Source organism: Mercenaria mercenaria, chromosome 15, assembly GCF_021730395.1.
Source record: "Mercenaria mercenaria strain notata chromosome 15, MADL_Memer_1, whole genome shotgun sequence".
Lineage (NCBI taxonomy): Eukaryota > Metazoa > Mollusca > Bivalvia > Venerida > Veneridae > Mercenaria > Mercenaria mercenaria.
The window spans coordinates 47,819,957-47,840,180 of NC_069375.1; the positions used below are offsets into that span (position 1 = coordinate 47,819,957).

General features: G+C 33.8%; 1 protein-coding gene across 1 annotated transcript; it reads right to left on the minus strand.

Moving 5' to 3' along the window:
• Positions 1–217: 217 nt before the first annotated feature.
• On the minus strand, positions 218–11,021 carry LOC123561385 (carbohydrate sulfotransferase 8-like). Its single transcript, XM_045353724.2, has 3 exons — positions 10,671–11,021; positions 8,348–8,409; positions 218–7,196 (listed from the first exon to the last, which is right to left on the minus strand). Exons 1-3 carry the CDS (start codon positions 10,756–10,758, stop codon positions 6,093–6,095), a joined length of 1,254 nt encoding a protein of 417 aa, XP_045209659.2. The 5' UTR covers positions 10,759–11,021; the 3' UTR covers positions 218–6,092.
• Positions 11,022–20,224: the final 9,203 nt, after the last annotated feature.

Here is a 20,224-nt window from a genome sequence, read left to right on the forward strand (position 1 = left end):
CTCAAAATGAAGCAAGGTTGAAAACTGTTTAGTTTGATGTTGAAAATTCTCTAGCATTTTAGAAAAAAATCTCTAATAAAGTCGATGGAGATAGAAGGGCGATTGTTATAGAATTTTACACGTGCATTCTGTTGAATCAAGATGATTCATGAATATTTTTCCTCATTTGACGAAAGACAAAGGTAATGGGGAAGTATAATAACAAAAAAATATGTAATAGAATTCTCATCTTTAATACGATTACGTTAAATACATACTACGTCCATCTTTCACTTAATTTCACGGCCTGTTCATACTGTGTTTACCTATACATATGTAGTATTTAGATATGACATACAGTGAGTGCACTTTATATATACAAACATTGTAATTTCTATATCTAAATAAATACTGTTTAGTAATTGTTGATAACTTTAAACATGAAATTTGGGCATAATATATCGTTAACGTTTTCCGACATTTCAAATAAACACATTTGTTTGAACAGTAATGATATTAACAACAATTCTCCTACAATTTAAAGGAGGACAAATATTTCACTGAAACCTATAATGCTGATAGAAATAAAAAAGATTAACTGCATTTTAGAGATACGATTCCTTATTGAAGATTCTTAAAAGCATTGAACTGTAACATTTGTAACTTTAAAGACACAACGGAATTCACAAATGTTGTTAAATTCGTAATTGTAAAGAAAAAAATATAATACAAACAAAATAGTTGTGAAGAAACAATATAATACACACATTTTGCAAAATAACTGTAAGGACAAAGTATAACACACACATTTTGTAATTATGAAGAAACAAATGTAACACACGCTGGTTGTGAAAAATGATAATTATGAAAGAACATATACAACTATAAATGATAGTGAAGAAACAATGAAATGTAAAAAGTTTGTACAATGAATGTGAAGGAACAATGTAACACACGATGGTTGTAAAACTGATAATAAGACATAAAACTACTGTAATTAATCGTAAAGAAACACAACATTTGTTTTTGGGTTTAACGTCGCACCGACACAATTATAGGTCATATGGCGACTTCCCAGCCTTGATGGTGGAAGAAGACCTCAGGTGCCCCTCCGTGCATTATTTCATCCCGAGCGGGCACCTGGGTAGAACTACCGACCTTCCGTAAGCCGGCTGGATGGCTTCCTCACAGGAAGAATTCAACACCCCGAGTGAGGCTCGAACCCACATCGATGAGGGGCAAGTGATTTGAAGTCAGCGACGTTAACCACTCGACGCCGGAGGCCCAAGAACAATATAATACAGATATTCTTAAATAACAGGTAAAAACGATATACAATAGTGTTGCAATGTTCAAGACCCACAATTACCTATTGACCTATTCCCCACACCCTCACTCGAACTTCATGAAAATCATTATGATGATTCTTATATAATACAGCTATAATGAATGATAAAAATTTAAGGCCCTTCCCGAATTTATGTGTTTTCATTTTCTAGCTCCTTTCAGCTTTTATTACCTTTAAAAGATCAAAAACAAAGCTGAAAAACTATCTAACACTTAGGAAACAAAGAGATAGTTTAAACTTGACTTAATGCACCAACTACATTGTTTCAATAAAATGTTAGGGCATTAACCTAAATGTCACTATCAATTTGCAACTGTGCTCACAAGACAGCTAATTGTATTTTCAGTGCAATTTTTTTTAATTACCATCATGGAAACACAGAAGAATAAAATGATCTGTGCGCTTGTATGCTCTAATGCAACTGGTGTATAATCTTTAAAATGAGCCCTTGGAAGCATAGAATGCAAACAAGTAACATGATATCAGTCTCTGTCCGAATGAGTCTGTTCCTGAAAGATTATAAAATGTGCAACACCTCTCATGACCCCTAGCACAGACCTAAGAGGAATTTTATTACCAGTACAAATGAATATTCTCCATGATGCTAAAGGGTCAGAAAATATAATAACACCCAGTCCGAGTATCTTTAATAATATTTGCCTCTCCTCGAAGCATAGGCGGCAACCGATTAAAGGAATAACACACTCAGCATGGTTGTTAAATATACTATTTTTACTTTAGAGACAGTTATGAGAAAAACGTTTAAACAGAAAATTTGTGAAACCAGGTATGTTCTTTTTCAGTGGCAAATGTCAATAATTGGTAGCCTGGCAATGAAGAAAATAAATGTTGTAATTGATATAATGCTAAGGCTGACAGATGTTAAGGTATATCAGGAGAAACTATGTTTGTAACAATCTGATATAACACGTATGTACTGCAATACTAACACTGATATAACATAAAATGTTAACACATATTGTTGTAGGGCAAACAACTAAATGATGAAAAATACAATACAATTTTTGATATCATTTGTTTTTTTCAAAATGAGCCATGCCATGAGAAAACCAACATAGTGGCTTTGCGACCAGCATGGATCCAGACCAGCCTGCGCATCCGCGCAGTCTGGTCAGGATCCATGCTATTCGCTTTCAAAGCTTATTGCAATTAGAGAAACTGTTAGTGAACAGCATGGATCCTGACCAGACTGCGCGGATGCGCAGGCTGGTCTGGATCCATGCTGGTCACAAAGCCACTATGTTGGTTTTCTCATGGCACGGCTCAAATATTTTCTTATTCATACTCAAAACTGTGCAAAAGTAATTTCTAACAACAGTCTCATATTTTTTCCTTGTTGGCATTCAATATACCTTCACATAATTATACTGATAAAAAAGCTAATCCGCAATCGCTGGCAACAAAATAACGAAACAAATTATAATAAACATTTTGTTGGTGTTAATGAAAATTTTCTGCCGGCACACAGTCAAAATAAAAATAAAAATTGGCCAAAGTTAGGAAAAATAATTGATTATTATTTCGAAAAGAATATAGATATTCGAATGACGCGTTTGCTGTTTCAATCAGTATATTATTTGTCTCAATCAGTCTATTATTTGTATGGCACATGCAATAGTATGTATGTATTGTTATGTTTTGTTTATCAGTCTATTGGGTCGCGGTGATTTCCATAGCGTCTTAATGAAAAACGTATTCGCAAAAGATTCTCACTAACATTTACTAAACATTCCTTTTAATTAGCATATTGCTAAAACTATGTTTTTTTTTCTAAAAGTAACATTCACATATTAACACGTTCTTCTAAATCAACACTACAATCAGAACATGTAACAATTCAGTAAAAAATAATGCCCTTTTTACACAAAATGTATTTTTCTCCGATATGATTTATATAAGGATTGTGACTTGACTTCTTTCAAGTTAAAATTCGTATTAAGGTTTTAAAAGGTGAAGCTTTTTGCAAACTATATATAGAAAGAACTCAAATTTACATTCTTTTCAGAAAAATAATTTTATGAGTATCTGTGCACGTTAAAACGTCTTATGAAAGAAAATGCAGTCGTGACTCCATTGAGGCTCAAAGTAACGACATCAGGGTGAAGCGGCCAACACCCTAATCACTGGATCAAAACATTTTTTAATCGCCACCTTATTAATATTAATATTTTAGTAACCTACGTTGAAGGTATCTTTTTTCCAACATGCCACTCTGTATTTTTTTCATACGATTTGCTTTAAGACAATCGATATCTTTGCGTTTAACTTTCCAACATATGAAACTGAAATCAATTACAAAATATCTCGCGGCAAGATCCATATGTTAATGTGGTAGACAACATGTAACATGACAGGTTTTCTAGACTGTTAAAGCAATGTTGCTTTAAATCTAATCTTCGAAATATAGAATTTTATATTAAAAGCTGTCTTATATAGGTTTCACTGGTCTACGTGACTAAATTTGAATAAGATAAACACCATTAATACAAGTGTGTAATTACAAAAGCAAACAATCATTATGCTTAAATGTAAAAGAAATTTTAAAATCCCGTAGAATTATGTAACTTTCTTTAAACATCTTCTTGACGTCATATTGAGTGCGTGTCGTTGCCAAGCGCACGTGACGGTGCGCAGGCAGAATTAAATAATTGAATATTAAAACACTAAAAAATGTGTGTTTGCTTTGCATATCAAATTGAAAAATGTTTCAATCATTAGTACTAGATTTTACATTTTCACTTACCTACCCGTTAAAAGTTTTGAAAAAAAAATTTCGATCTACAAAGAAAAATATCCCCTCCTTCCTGCCTGGACTTGTGGACATAAATAACCGTCCATACTTTATCTAATATTAAACAACAAACAAGGTGTACAACAAGAACAATTACAACAATGAAAGAGCGAACCCCTACATAGATAACGTGTTGAAATATATAAAATTGTAACAGCAAAATCACAATATAACTGGCTTAAATGCTCTTTTGTTCTATATCTATTATTCACTTTACAGCATTATAACAACAAAAATCAAAAGCTTTGCACAGTCCATAAAATGTTATAACATTTAATGAATCTAGATATTGATATTTTAAAAAAACAACTTCAAAATATAATAGGAAAAATTTTAACCCATTCTTGTTAAAACGTTCACCTGTCTTTAATAAAATTCGATCAGTTATTTCTCTATATGTTTTTTCGTTATTATATTTAATAATTATATAAATTAATTAGATAAATTATAGAAAAAAAATTGAAAATCGTCTAATAAAAATATAATCTCGGACATTAGTTTCTTAGTAATAAATGTACTAAAATTCACAACAAATACACACGTTTGTGGAAATTAACAGTAATAGAAAAGTAACAAGAATAAATATAACAAGGTTTAACTTGAACAGAGTTGACTGACATAACAAAGCCTAAATTACACTGCCTCAGTATATAAGAACAATATTGATAAATCTCTAAATCATTCTCTTTTATAAATCTATAGTTAGCCATAAAATTTATTATTTTATCGTTCAATTCAATCAGCTGACTGTATTTGGTTTTTAACGTTGTAATAACGTACTTACTGTTTATATTATATAATGTTTGAAAAAAATATATCAAGTTTGTATTATTTCGAACACAACAGATATTGCCTACTCCGTACATCCTTTTTCCCTCCGTACTAGATAAGACGTGTAGGTAGCAGGGTACACTTAGATGCGAAAATTTTGGGCACGGACGGTCTTACATGTAGCGAGTCGCAATATTGCACTTCCCCTATGAGCAGAATCAGGGTGGCCATTTTATAAATTGCTTGCATGTTTTGTGCTTTTAATTAATGGCAAGATCAGGATTCTCATACAAGAATAAAGAAAGTTATCAAAACGAAAGGTTTACACCATCCATGAAAAATAGCATGCCAAAATCATCAATTTTGCACCTTTTGAACAGCCAATAATGATCCCGCTGCTGGAACAATGTCCAATTTTATTGCATTTCTCAATTTAATAGTCATTACTGAACGTCAGGACATAAACGGAATGGGGGCCCATCCAGCTCGTTTCTTCACAAAATAACGAAAATGTTCTTGAGTATCAATCAACAAGCACAGAACCCTTCCGTGCTTTGAATTTTTCTGCGAAAAGGTGTCTCATTGATCATACAAAGCTACCAGCAGTTAGTTTTCCAACTGACATCAGAATTTTACATGTATCGGCTGTATAAGTTTTCTAAAGATTTAATAATCATTATCTCTCACCTTAATTTACAGACATCCAAAATCACGAAGTTCTATTTATAACAAATATTGACGGGGGCCAAAATTCGAAGTGTACCCTGCTACCATAATGTGATGACACGTGTAATTTGTGCAAATATTCATAAACATATGGACATATGCCGAAATCTTATTTTATCAAAATCAAAACATATGTTTGAATTAAGTGCTTTTACCGAATAAAAATGAAATTTACACTGTTACCATAAATTAATTTTTGTAAGTATCGTTGTCTATTTTCGAAACAACTTAGATGTCAGCCTGTCTATCTATCAATAGGAACTGGAAAACTAAACACGTAAAAGAGAAGTGGCGAATGTTAGATTGTTTGGTCTTGAAAAGATCAGTCTCTTGCTAAACCATGCCATCATACTGAGATCACAAACTTCTTCCACTGGAACGCCGATTGTTGACGCGACGTGCTAAAAGCGAGAAAGATGTATCTCTTGTAGAATACCACGGCTTTGTTTGCCTTTATCAAGAACCCATTCCTTTAAAATAATCAAATTTTCTGCTTTGGCTTTTAGTTCTCCTATTAAAAAGCATATCCGGTTTATCGTCATATCCAAATACAATGCAATCTTCTACAACCATTTTTCTCACTCTGGCCAAGTCATATAAAGATATCGTTGAATACGCTTGCATCATTGCTTCATCATTTTGTGAACTAACACCTCTATCTGATTCCGATAACTCAATAGCGTTATGAATAGTTTTGAAAATATCGGCTGTTGTAATGTCCTTGATCTCTGACCTTGAATAAGGCATCGGAGTTTGCTTAGAGATATACCCAATGATCTGATAATACGTCCAGGCACGTAGATACATATTATACAATGAAATACCAGATTTGCGGAATACTGATATTGCATGTAGGACATTTTTTATCGGTCCAAGTATAGACCATTGTTGAACATCTGTTACAACATCATGCGGGTTGACCTCAGTGGCGTTTCTTAGATTCAATTGATTAACTATATAGTTCCAATCTGACTGAAATGTTTCTAATTTACCTATGAAGTCAAATTTAAAATGACAAGGACTACAAGATCGGTGGTTCATTGGTCTAACAAACTCATCCAATTTCTCCCCTTTCTCAAACCGCTCAAGCGTGTAAGTTATAAACTCAGCAAAAGTAACATCATGTCCATACTTCAGACTCTTTCCAGATGGATTCTTACGGAACTGTTTCACAATCTTCGTACCCTTACTAACCCAGTCTTCCTTAGGCAAGTAGAGCTGATTGGCATACGTTGAAAATAAACGACGATATGGTTCTCTGACGAAGATGAAAGAGAACGCATTGCTCATTTTTTGAAAGGCGACTTTCGTCTCATTCTTAATGTTAATTGATGACTTGATAAGACATTTTGTATCACAGTCAAACAGTCGTCTAATAACTTCTAGAGTGAAAGTAGATGCACATTTGTTAATTCGGCAGTACAAAATGCTGTGATTTGGAGTCATGTGAGCTCTGATGTTGATTTCTTCCGTATAGTTTTGGAATCCCATTTTCTTGCAAGCGTTCCATATTCCTTCCTGGCGTTCTCTGTTTCTCCTCTCTGCAGACAGTGTTAGATTCTGAAACACGAAAATTTGATATGGTTATACAAATATATTCTTAAATTATACTACAAAATGAAAATTATTGAATCAAACAAAGACAGCAAAGTTACCTTCAAATGAGTGAAAGTACTAGAGCTGTTGTTATTTCAAGTCCCTTGAGATCATAGAGTAAAAATGTGGAAATCAACACGACAAAATGAAAATGTTGCAGGCTCTGTTTGATTGAGTCTGTTCATAGACGGAAGTGGAAATACATGCTACCACCCATTCCCTATAGCCCCGGGTTGAGCAGAACTCAACAAGAAGATGTTATTACATGATACTGTAAGATATAATTCTTCTGAGAGTGTTACATATTCCAGTGCCTCTCACTAACGGTCCTTATTTAATGAATTGACCTCAGCCTGGGTCTGCTATTTGTTTGTTTGGTTTCGCTTTATGCTTCTAATTGATTGTCTTACACAATACAACAGATTTGACAAGTTTGTTTGTGTGACTAGTGTAAGACGTCGATGTATTTGCTCAATGAGACTTCAGACAAAAGGAAGGGAGCACAAAATACACGTGATTTTAAAGAATAAACATCGTTTGTCATTTTTTTTCAATTCGTGGAGACAAAGCGAATCTACCAATTCTGGACAGCGGGTAAGGTAATCTCTCCCGAGGTTAAGATTTGTTAAAAGATTAGGTTCTATCGAGTTTTTGAACATATAAAAGGTATGTGCACAATATTCTAAACTTAATGGGCTAGGCAAATCCTTCTAGCGCTTCGTTTTAAGATATATTCATGATTTTATGTGAAAAGTTGTGCACTCGCCAAACAAATGACATGTTTAAGTACGGTGGTCCGTAACCGGTGTGAATCTGGCGATGTGGGATATTGTTATTTTACACCCTTCCTGTCTGTTAAATGAAATGAGCCGTGCCATGAGAAAACCAACATAGTGGGTTTGCGACCAGCATGGATCCAGACCAGCCTGCGCATCCGCGCAGTCTGGTCAGGCTCCATGCTGTTCGCTTTTAAAGCCTACTGGAATTGGAGAAACTGTTAGCGAACAGCATGGATCCTGACAAGACTGCGCGGATGCGCAGGCTGGTCTGGATCCATGCTGGTCGCAAACCCACTATGTTGGTTTTCTCATGGCACGGCTCAAATAATGTTTTACCTCTACTGGAGTAGTTCCTGGATTATCTACAGAACTTGCTTGACGTGCCTCCCAAAATTGATCTGTAAAAATGAATATAATTTAGAAACTGACAAGCATCCCCACTCTTCCGAATATGACAATCATAAGATTAAAAATGAACGGCATACTTTTTCTTTTAGTTTCTAAATTGGGTGGTGCGTAAAACTACCCTTGTTCATAGAATTAGCTAACCTAACAGAGAGTAGTGGCGTCAGAGTCGTCAAGAGATTTGTTTTTTGCGAAAGAGAAAAGTACGAACTTTTAGCAAAAGCACCCAGCGGGCCATTTTAAAAAGAGAATGGAAAACAAAATAAGATAAAACAATCAAATTGACAATAATGAGATCATAAGTGAAGGTGTATTTAAACTTTCAGGAATTAATCTTGATTACCTCTTAATTTTTGACAGTCAGGTTACTAATTCATGTCAAATGGCAGCAAAAAAAACTAAATGTCTTGTAAAGGTTAAACAAGTTCTTACAATTTGATACCAGATTAGTTCGTTGGATCTAACTTTAATTATTGTCCTCTAATGGGGCACTTTTGTAGCAAAAGAAATACAAAAAGAAATGAAAAATATATCAATATATGAGCCGTGCCATGAGAAAACCAACATAGTGGGTCTGCGACCAGCATGGATCCAGACCAGCCTGAGCATCCGCGCAGTCTGGTCAGGCTCCATGCTGTTCGCTTTGACAGCCTATTGGAATTGGAGAAACGAAACTGTTAGCGAACAGCATGGACCCTAACCAGACTGCGCGGATGCGCAGGCTGGTCTGGATCCATGCTGGTCGCAAACCAACTATGTTGGTTTTCTCATGGCACGGCTCATATAGCAGTTAGGATTATTTTTGATGATTATTCTTCATCTTACGTCACATTATTAAAAACAGTTTATATGACATCACTTCATTTAGGTTGCCAATGAAACATTTAAACAAATTCATACTATGTACCCAGAAAATTTAAGATCTCTAATCAATGTTAAAGACACTTCTTTCAATTTCAGGCATGTAAATACGTTAGAAGTACCCAGGCTGAAGACTGTCAGATATGGCAAATATTCATTCAGGTTTGAGGCTGTTAGGGTGTGTAACAATCTGCCAAGTGATATTAGGATCATTGGTAACTACAAGAAATTTGTCAGACTTGTCCGCACCTGGACTAGCCCCAAATGTATATGTGCCATGTATTTATAATTCCTGCTTAAGTTGCTTTCGCTATGTTTTTTAGATTTTGTTTAGTTTCTATTGTGCTATGCTTGCTTTGTTGTCGCAATGCATGTATTATGTTATATCAGTGTTTTTAATGTACCTTTTTTTTATTCTTGTTTGTGTAATCCTTGTTATCTGTTTTAGCTTCATAGCCTGCTGTATGTGGTTTCGTCTTATTTTGTCAGCTATGGTTTATATTGCTTTTTAAAAATGTGCTTTATCATGTATGCAATTTCTTACAGCTGTTTTACTTATGTTGAGCTAATTAACTTATCCGATGTTAAATAAATTTTATTGTTTCTTGCGTCAGCTTTGTATTTTTTTCTGGCCATATCCATTATAGAGGCTAATCTGTGTGACTGGATGAGGACAGCTAACTAGGTCCTCAGTATATTAATGAATCAGAAAGTGTTCATTCATTTGCCAAAAAAAATATTGTTATTTTATCCATGTTCTATTTACTAAGCACGATTTATGGATTTGCGAGAATTAGTCGTTTATACCCTTATAAAATAACATTTAATTCTTGATTGGAAATGACAATAGGAGCGAAAAAATGCCATTACGTAACTATGATTTTACACAAGTGTAATAAAGCTTTAACCCTGACGACGTTTTAAGTACAGGAGACGATGGTTTGTTTTGCCTTGGTCTTTAATAGGTAAAGAAAGATTTTTTATCTTTCAGCAAGAAACGGTTACATGTAGTTAACAGAATATTACGTGACTTTCAACATTGATTTTTTAAAACTGAAATTGATAAAAAGATTATTCAATTGATTCAATAAGTCAATATGAAAAGACACTCATTTAATATTCTTTATCACTCAATACATATCGAGTAAGTATACATCATTACATGTACACGGTTCAAATATACACAGACATGGTGAATGCACGATCAGCAAATTTTAATTATTCTTACACCTTTTTCTCTGTATGTCAATAATATATCAATATTACAAGAAGTACTTGAAAATATCTTTTAACTGTAAACTACTTTTACTGTGATATATTTTGATATATTATTAACCGGTTACGAGTGTAAAGCTAAAGAAGGACACGAGAGAGTAAATAACGACAGACTTACCGCTCATGAATTTAAGTGCACAAAGCTGATATAAAAACACTAATAACAGAAAATATCTTCTCGCAGATCCTCGCCGTCTTCTTTTCATTATCAGCAGACATCGGTCAAGATTAAAGCACTTTCTAGAAGCAACGCGTGTATTTCATCATTATATTGCCACATGAACATAATTCCACTTCGATAACATATTCTGCTCGAAATGTCAAGGTATTGCGTATATTTCCCCTCGTCAGCATGCTTTTCTTCGACGCCGTTGTTTACAATTCACCGTTAACGCATTGCATTATTACAAGAATAGCAGCCTATTCAGATGCAAAAAAATATGTTACATTGACTTCAAAGCATGTATGTAAACATATGTTTATATGTGAAAGTAGAAGACATTATTGACAAACTGACGTAAATACAGTATATAATCAAATAGGATGGTCATTTAAGAGTGTTTAAAATGAAATGTTTGAAATCTGATAAATGACCTATGTTAGTATTGTTATCTATTCAATGATGTGTATATGTGTTTTAAAGTTTCATTGCTGCCCCTTCCTATTGCTCTTTAGCTTAACACTGTTTCAAGAAAAATATAGTATATTAAAGACGTCTGTGGTCCTGGGAGGCATTTATGGTTTTGACCTGAAGATGTTTATTAGCAGCTTAGTTCATTGAATATATCTAAACTCTATTCTTTAACATGTTTGATGAAACAAATGTCATTCTTTTCGACCAATTCATTTAAGGTACAAATGTAATTATAGACTTTAGCTGTAAGGCGAAATTTTAAGAAAATCCGATGGCCAACCCTGTATCTAATTACAAAGTTTTATCCTTTTTTCTGATAAAGATTCTGAGTAAGATAGTATGCATATAAATGTTTCGGAAAGACTTTACGTAACAGTTTAGACATTTTCATATATTTGTTCTTAAAACAATTTTAAAAGTCTTACTGACGAAAAGGTTCGGATATCCAAAAATGAAATAATGTTTAAATTGGGCAACGGAGAAGATATAAATTGAGTATTCATTAGTATAAACGATATATGGTGATATAAAATCAAAATGCATTCCTTAGTTGTTGGAAGGATTTATAATTTATGGAGGGCTTCTGTGATTAAGGAATATGGTAGCCAAAGTCTGGAGGTCAGTACCTTTAGCATGAATTCATCTTAATGACACCGAATCCGACGTATACTAACATATAAATTAAATGGAAACAAAACGTGATTTAAAGTATGGAGTATCACTAAACCGCTTTATTCGTGCGCACAGTCTTTTACACTACCAAACACAAACATGAATATACTCTTTTTTTTCAAGCAACACAAAAATCTAAATGAAGGGAGGTAATTTGTAAAGAAAAAGTAACGGTTCATTTTATCGATCAGTCATTATGTGCATAAAATACAATTATGGTTTGCTTTTGTATTAAAGATGAAAGTGAATAAGAAATATGTTATTTGTACATGCTTGTACTTTGCTGCATTTGACGCCAATTAATCATGCAATTACAAAAAATATAAAGTTGTTGCTTCTACACAATATGGACTTGATTTGTTTATTCATGCAAAAATAATCAGTTGCCATACAGTGCTTTTATCTACATAGAAAAATCACAAATAACATTTCTAACATTTTATGTTCTTACTTAAATATGACAGTTGGAACAAAAGAACGGGTGTTACCATATTTATGAAAGACTGACGTTCTTTTGTTCCAGAACATCTATTATATATTTTCTTTTACATTAAGTTTTCTCTCCTTAATCAAAGTTTGTGACAGCTGCAGTAGAATTTTGTACGAAGATAAATATAATATATTTGTATTCACAACAATAGCCACCATGCTTTTAAGCCATAATATATCAATAAAGGATCGACCAGAAGATCTTCTTGGTGTCTTTGGTGGGTTGCTGAGCCCCGAATTGATGTTGTTCGAAAGTCAGATTTTTTTTCCAGAATTTGAATGCCAGAATTTTATTTCAGAGAGTAAATTACAGACAATTTCAACATTTTTAAATATTTACTTATACTTTGATATCCACAACCTGCTAAGTACAATGAAGATATAATATATTGTACTGAGTACTTTGTTTATATTCAACAATAAACCTGTACAAACCTTTTATCTTACACTTTTCTGAAAAAAATTTCAAACAAGAAGCAGTTGATTCAAATAGTGGCTTGTAATTTGTCCACATTCATATAGAATAAGCAATATGGTTTAAATCTGTTAATGATGAATATATAAAAATATATGACGGATACATAAAAAAAACAAACAAATAAGCTACCAGGATCATAGCTAGACACAAAGTGTAGGCACAGTCACGCACAATGTACAAGTAAAATTAGGAAGTTCAAACATAGAACAGCCCTAGTTCAATTCGACGGATATTTGGAGATATAGTCTTCATCCCATTTGAAATTATTACTGCTGTACAATAAATTGTACGTATGAAAATTATGTGCAGGCACGTGTCGTTGTGTCCAATAGCTATACTACTGACTACCCTATACACATATCAAAAGCAAATTCAAACACAGTTGTTTGATGCAATTTCACCTTTATTTTTAAATGTGTTTTTTCTTGATTAAAACAAATGTCGCAGACAGCATAACTTTCTTGCAAGCAGTCTTTTTTAAGTCATGTAATATTAAGGGGTGGATGAGCATAGGAATGGAGAGGAAGCTTACTTTATTACTATAATGCATATAGTTTCGTAAGATCAGCCATTCCTGTAAATCTATTTCAATTTCAAATCTAAGAAATATAATCAGAGAGAGAATCTGTCTTTCCTGGACAACAGGTTATTACAAATAGTACTAAACCCATATTGTGCGTGCAAAGCGAGCTATTTTGAAGATTGAATTTTAGACTATCATTTTACCTGGGCGTGAGGGTCGTGTAAGAAATGGTGGAATGGATGATTTTGAATATTGCAGATACAAGATTCTGATTCTTGTGACCTGGGGTTAAAATTATCAGTATGGTCTTATCAATACGAAACAAATATATATCTATACATTAACCATTGCGGGAAAAGGTGCCAAATCTCACTTCTACTAATATGATTACGGTAAAGATTTTAGTTCATATATTACAATTACTAATATAACATAGATCTAATACAGTCACAATAACCCGACAACCTGCTGAATGAAAGCATCTAAAGAAGATAACCGCCAGACTAATGGAAATATTTGTCCTAAAACTGACCACCGGGAGGCAGTAATGTTTTGTTGAAATAAGATTATTTTTTCCCCCTGCAAATCCTGAGTCAAAAGTCAAAGCCTTTAAAACCAAAGCCCTTGTCAGCCTCCCTGCGGAGTATAAAAGGATCGACCCTTAAGTAACAACTGTAGATCTATTTTTGCTTAACAAAAGCAAGTATTGTCATGATATCATTATGTGTCTCGAGAGCTCCTATTTCACTTCCGAGTAACTCGTAAAGCAATAAGCTCTCATTACAATCTTGCTATACTAACAGAACGGGCCCTCAAAAGCCCTGGACACTGCATACACATGTGGAGCCACATAGCGCAAAGTAAGCCAACCGCAAATAGAAGTACAACTGACAGAATGCTTCAAATACACATCAATAAGATCATTCTAATTAAATGTGGGATGGGGTAAAATGGATAGGTGAGAAGGGAAGGGTATGTAAAAAGGAAGGGGGCATAAGAAAGGGACAATGGGTGTCATAAAAGGGGTAGGGTGAAGAGAAATTAAACCACCAGCATACAAGACAATACACATGAAATATTTATCAAAATAGGTGAAAATCGGGAACTGCATTTGAGCGGCCAGTGAATAAAGCTCCCATGGCCGTCCGCCATGCCGGAGAATGCCGAAATCGCATATTATAAAAAATGTTGCATGAGAAAATTTGTAGTAGACAACTTCAGGTAGGCAACCTTGTATATCCTTTTCAGTAGTATTCGTTAAATTATATTTCGTCCTTTGTCATTGTATTGCCATAGAAGAACTGTGATGACATTCAACTCTCCACTTCGAAAAAGTGAAAATCAACACGCAGAAAAATAAAAGAAGTTGCAAAAAAGAGTAAAAAGGGAGAAAATTAAAACCATCAAATTAAAGAAACACATCCACATAGTATTTTAGTGTAATCAATCATTGGAACACCGGGTTATTGTTAGTTTAACAGCTCTTCCCGGAGGCAAAATGGAATCAATTAATTTATTGATTAACTGAGATTCGTTTATCAGACTTTTACCTTGATTTTACATTCGATTCTACAATTGATTACAAAGTGTTACACAATGTTACACAGTTTGTCATTTAATTTTGTTATCTCACAACGAGGTTGATCTAATTGAAGGCCTTAAGTAACACTTGAAGGATTACATGATAATTAGCTCTTAACCCACTTCCGGAAAGGTGCGGTTTGATAATTTTCCCCTGTCAAGCTTCATCGTATATAGTTCCATTATGTGTTTTATTTTCATGAGCATAATGTTGTTATAATTGAAACGGTTACACAAAGATCTATTCTATTTACATTGTCATTTAAAGTAGGAACACAGAGGCATACAAAATGCGTGTAAATATCTGAACAATTTCTGTGCCCTTGTTTTCTTTTCCACGGGATGATGTATGCTTTAAATGTGTTTTTTTTTTTTCGTTGGACTTTTGACCATATTTTTACCAGCAAAATTTCAGACAGGTTATAAAGAAATTTATGCAACTTCGTGAAGTTTCTTTTTATTTGTGTAGCAGAATGCTTGAATGTTACCATTACAGAGAGTGCGAAAGGTGTTGTACACTTCTTTAGCGCCCGTGAATGCAGAGTCAGTCAGACCTAGTCTGATGTTATTTTGTTTGGTTGCTTTATATGCTTCCAAAGGATCTTCTCAAAATTTATTGATAATTAGGGATATGTTTGCCTTTACCCAACGTCTAGCAAAAAAGACCTAGTTGTAACCTGTTTGGCATTTAATTTTAAACTTCTAGTTACTTACTATATGAAACGATCAATATGGAACAGAAAGTTTTCATGCGTTGATGAAATGACACGCTTAATATCACAGCCTGTTTTACAATTTAGCAGAACTGTAAGAATCCTTACTGTTATTTGAAAAACTATTCCAATGTAACATCTATTTAACAAATGGAAAGTAGTTTTATTTTAATTTTTGATCACCTGTTCTGTTACAAAGTATATCATGAATATTTTAGATAATTTAATTTGCACAAATATCGCACGCTTCTGATAGTGTAATAATTTGATTACATATTCTTGTGTATGTTTAATTCTAAAAGATTTTAAATTCTAAAATTATAGATAAGAAATATGAGCCATGCCATGAGAAAACCAACATAGTGGCTTTGCGACCCAGACCAGCCTGCGCATCCGCGCAGTCTGGTCAGGATCCATGCTGTTCGCTAACAGTTTCTCCAATTTCAATAGGCTTTAAAAGCGAACAGCATGGAGCCTGACCAGACTGCGCGGATGCGCAGGCTGGACTGGATCCATGCTGGTCGCACACCCACTATGTTGGTTTTCCCATGCCACGGCTCATATGTGTTTATCTGATCCATTTTTTGTCGTTTTAGTAGTGCAAGTGTAGATGCAAAAACTATAACATGCATGCCATAAGTAAATTAAACAACGCATGACGGCGTGTTCTCATACCACTTTAATTTGCAAAGCAGAAGGGGAAACCACAAAAGTGATGCAGAAATATCATATATACGAGTTACCTGTCATGACACAGACGGAAGCTTTATTAAAAAACAACTTTTTGTTCGAACAGTTTCGAGTTCGATCGCTTTAAAAGAAACGCAGAAGAACAAGTGCGAGATCACTAAACCTATTTATACTTGTAGAAACTATACTTAATAAATAAATGTGACAAACAGTTTAAATCTAAATAATGATTAAGGTCAAATTCCTTATGGAAAACCATAAAAAATGTCTACGGCTTTTATGTACTTTTTCAAGCACGAATATGAAACATCTTCCTTGTTTCGGATTATACAAGATGGTATGCAATATTTCGGGAAATATTTCTGTTGTACATTTGAGTTCTAGCCGCACGGTCGTAACGTCGTATACACGGGATTCTCAGTCGCGCGGGAGTAACAGAGTACATTCTGGGTTCCATTGGGATTCAGAACTACTCACGGAATGTTACTTTGCCGACACAAGCATTAACATGCACGAAAAAAGTAAAAAAGGTTGTTTTAAGAGCCATATCACTACAAAATATTATGCCGATAAGAATTAAATGGTTTCACAGCACGTGGAATGTCCGTACAAAGCTATTTTCATGAAGCTTATTTTATGCAAAAAGCAATCAACGTATAAGGACAATTTACTGACATTTCTGACGTCAATAACAAACGCCTACTGTTACTACTACAGTGTATAGCAGAAGTGATGTCTTAATGACTTTGACCAAATGTTACTTTGAATCAATAGGAGAATCTAAAAATACGAGAAGGTTTGCAAAAAAATGTTGTTTTCCTTTAACAAGAAAGCATTTTTAAAGTATTCATTTTCCAATTAAGCAGCTGTTCCACACCAATTAAAAACATATTAAAATGTAATCTGCATGTCAACGTGATATGTTTAAGACTGTCTCAAAGACTAATAGATCTAACAGTTCATGGGTTTTCTGTCTACTTAGTAAAGACACAAATAGGTACAAATATGAAAAATAGAGACATTCATTTTAGGACTATTACTTTCTTTATACATGTAAATTCAATGACGCTTCCCTTAAGATGTTAATAAAATGATGATCATAAAATGTGTTTGTGCTTAACAAGAACGTACACTTCCAGCCGTGTAAATCAAACTGAAACACATAGGGAGGGAATCACCAGGAAAGATCCTCCTATTCGGTTTGGTCCAAAAAATCATAAGAATCATATATACAGGATTTGACTGCGCAGACAGAAAAAGATAACATATCATTACGACCTTCATGTTTAAATTTGATCTGAATATGGGAATAAAGTGTTGGAAATATTGTAAACTACATATAGATTCATCCCTACACGAAAGAGAAAACAACATGGATAGATTAGTAGAGAAGCTTATGTACGTGCATAGTCATAGAGATTAAATATATAGGTGTATTATTCTAGGAATGCTTACATAAACCGCCGGTCTATAGTTTGGGCTATTGACTGGGATATATTTCAAACTTTACTGTAAATTTTGCTGGACTTAAATCAAGATTTGAAGAAAATTTCTGATGTCATTTAATAAAACAATGATTTAATGGCTGGCCGATCAATATAAAACGTAGTAAAATTATTGACCTCGGGTAATAGATTTGACTGTTGACCGGCAAGCCATCAAATAAATGTAATACTTTCACACAATCGTTTGGAATAGTTTGATGTTTGTTTGATTTGTTGATATAAAAATGTTATGCATATATTTTCTCTTTTGTGTGTAGTCTATTGATTTGTAATATTATACAAAAAATGAAGCTACTGTGTGTATACAAATATATCTGTAGAAACCACACACAATCTTATTCGAAGTTTGTAATGAGGAAGTTCAACTAACAACTTTAGTTGACTGATCACTGGGTTTTATTAAGCCATAAATTAACAAACATAAAACAATATCAAATCAAAAGACTAAAGAGAACGACTCAAAGCAAGACAACTGTTCTATTTATTTCCACTTTTGTGTGTAGTTCATGGCTTGTAATTTATCATATATATTATATAACTTTATTCTTATAATTCATTACAAAAAGGTGAATTTATAGGACCGTTTACTTAGTACTTTGAGAAACATATTCTGGTCGTTCTTTGCAATAGCCGGAAGGGTCCTCCTCCACCGTCAACAGCTGTACAGTCGCCATATGACCTATAGTTATGCCGGTATAACAATAAACACAGCCGTACAAGAAAGACAACAACAACAAAAATCCAATTGATAATCACTTGAATTTCAAGTTTTGTTTTCTGCATTCATTACAGTTTCAGTGTGGATGCAACTTGAACTACGCAGTGAATCTCTGACTTTTCTCTGAGCATATACACTGCTTCCAGGGCTTCTAGTTTTAATTGCGTTGTACTAATGTCTTGAACATCAGCCATATATTAACACTGCTCATTGTGGCACAAACACACAGCAGCGGTTACCGCCCCTTGTGCTACATCACTGTAATAAGAGATGGCAAGAAACATATTTCATGTGTTAAAAAGGCAGTATTTTTTTATCGTTATCACGTCGTGTTTTTTTTATCTCGTCTACTTCTCTTTGCAGTTTGCATTTATTTATTGGAAATTCTGCAGGTCATGCGGAACTGCTTCATATAAGAGTGTAAAATCTATTATTTTTATAGTTCTTATACACCGGCATTTGCTAGATATATGAAACTGTTTTGAACTAAGACACATTTCAAAGTTAGTTAAGTATCTATCAGAAATTTCACACGTTGTTAATGTAGATGTAATGAAAAATTATATACACACCGGTGCTTCCATTGTTCTCGATCGTACTTGAAAAGGTGTGTATTTTGCGCTTTTATAAACGGCACAGGTTTTCTTTTATACTTACGTATGAATTAAGTGTAGTTTTGTTACTCTCGGTTTTTATTTGTTTGCCTATTAAGTGGTTCGGTGTAACATATGTTGTAGTTATAGGGTGTTATTTACAGGTAAAAAACAGACCAATCCTTTTCAATGTTTCGATAGTAAAAGAAGCCAAACTGACTTACAGAATATTTATGCTAAAATGCTAATGACTTCAGTTGAACAAAAAACCCAACCCCTGAAAAACCCTAAATATCAAACCCTAGAAAATACATAAGTATGCACTTATTAAATGGCTTTCGATCAATACTCTGAACTATTGCCCAAGGTCTGAAGGACCGAAGGTCAATAGTTTTGACTACTGACCAGCATAGTGTAAATGATATAAATAGTGACATAAAAATCAGATCTATACGAAGACCTTCTGGAAGCCTAAAACGCAACCAGTTATTTATATCACGTCGTGTGAAAACCCTCACGATGCTCATAGACATTTTCAGTGCTTGATAACTTTTGACCGATTTGCTTAAGCTCGGTCTCGAATTATAAATTAATACATTTAGACAAAAACATATGCCTATAAGGACATTTAATAAATAGCAAGAACATATGTATCATAAACATAAAATGTATACATTAGAAAAGTAAAGTTAAATTGGAACTAAATTATTATCGAAATTGTAAAATTCTGAGCAAGCAAACAAATAACAAAAACACTACATCATCTAAAATACCCTTCATAGCACAAGCGAAAATGACAACGACTGTGCTTGTTCTAGGAGTGCCACAATCTCTGCAGACCACAAAGTATATTTATATATAAAGACTAAGCCGATTGATCTGACCTGAAAATTATAATCTGACAGCTACATAGGGCAGTACCCGGTTCTTGTTTGGCAGACTTTTATAATGGACGTATATATCCATTTATGTATGTATTCAAACAATCACACAGTATGCACTGAAACAATCAAACAGTATGTACTTAAACAATCACACGGCATGTATTCAAACAATCACACAGTATGCACTTAAAT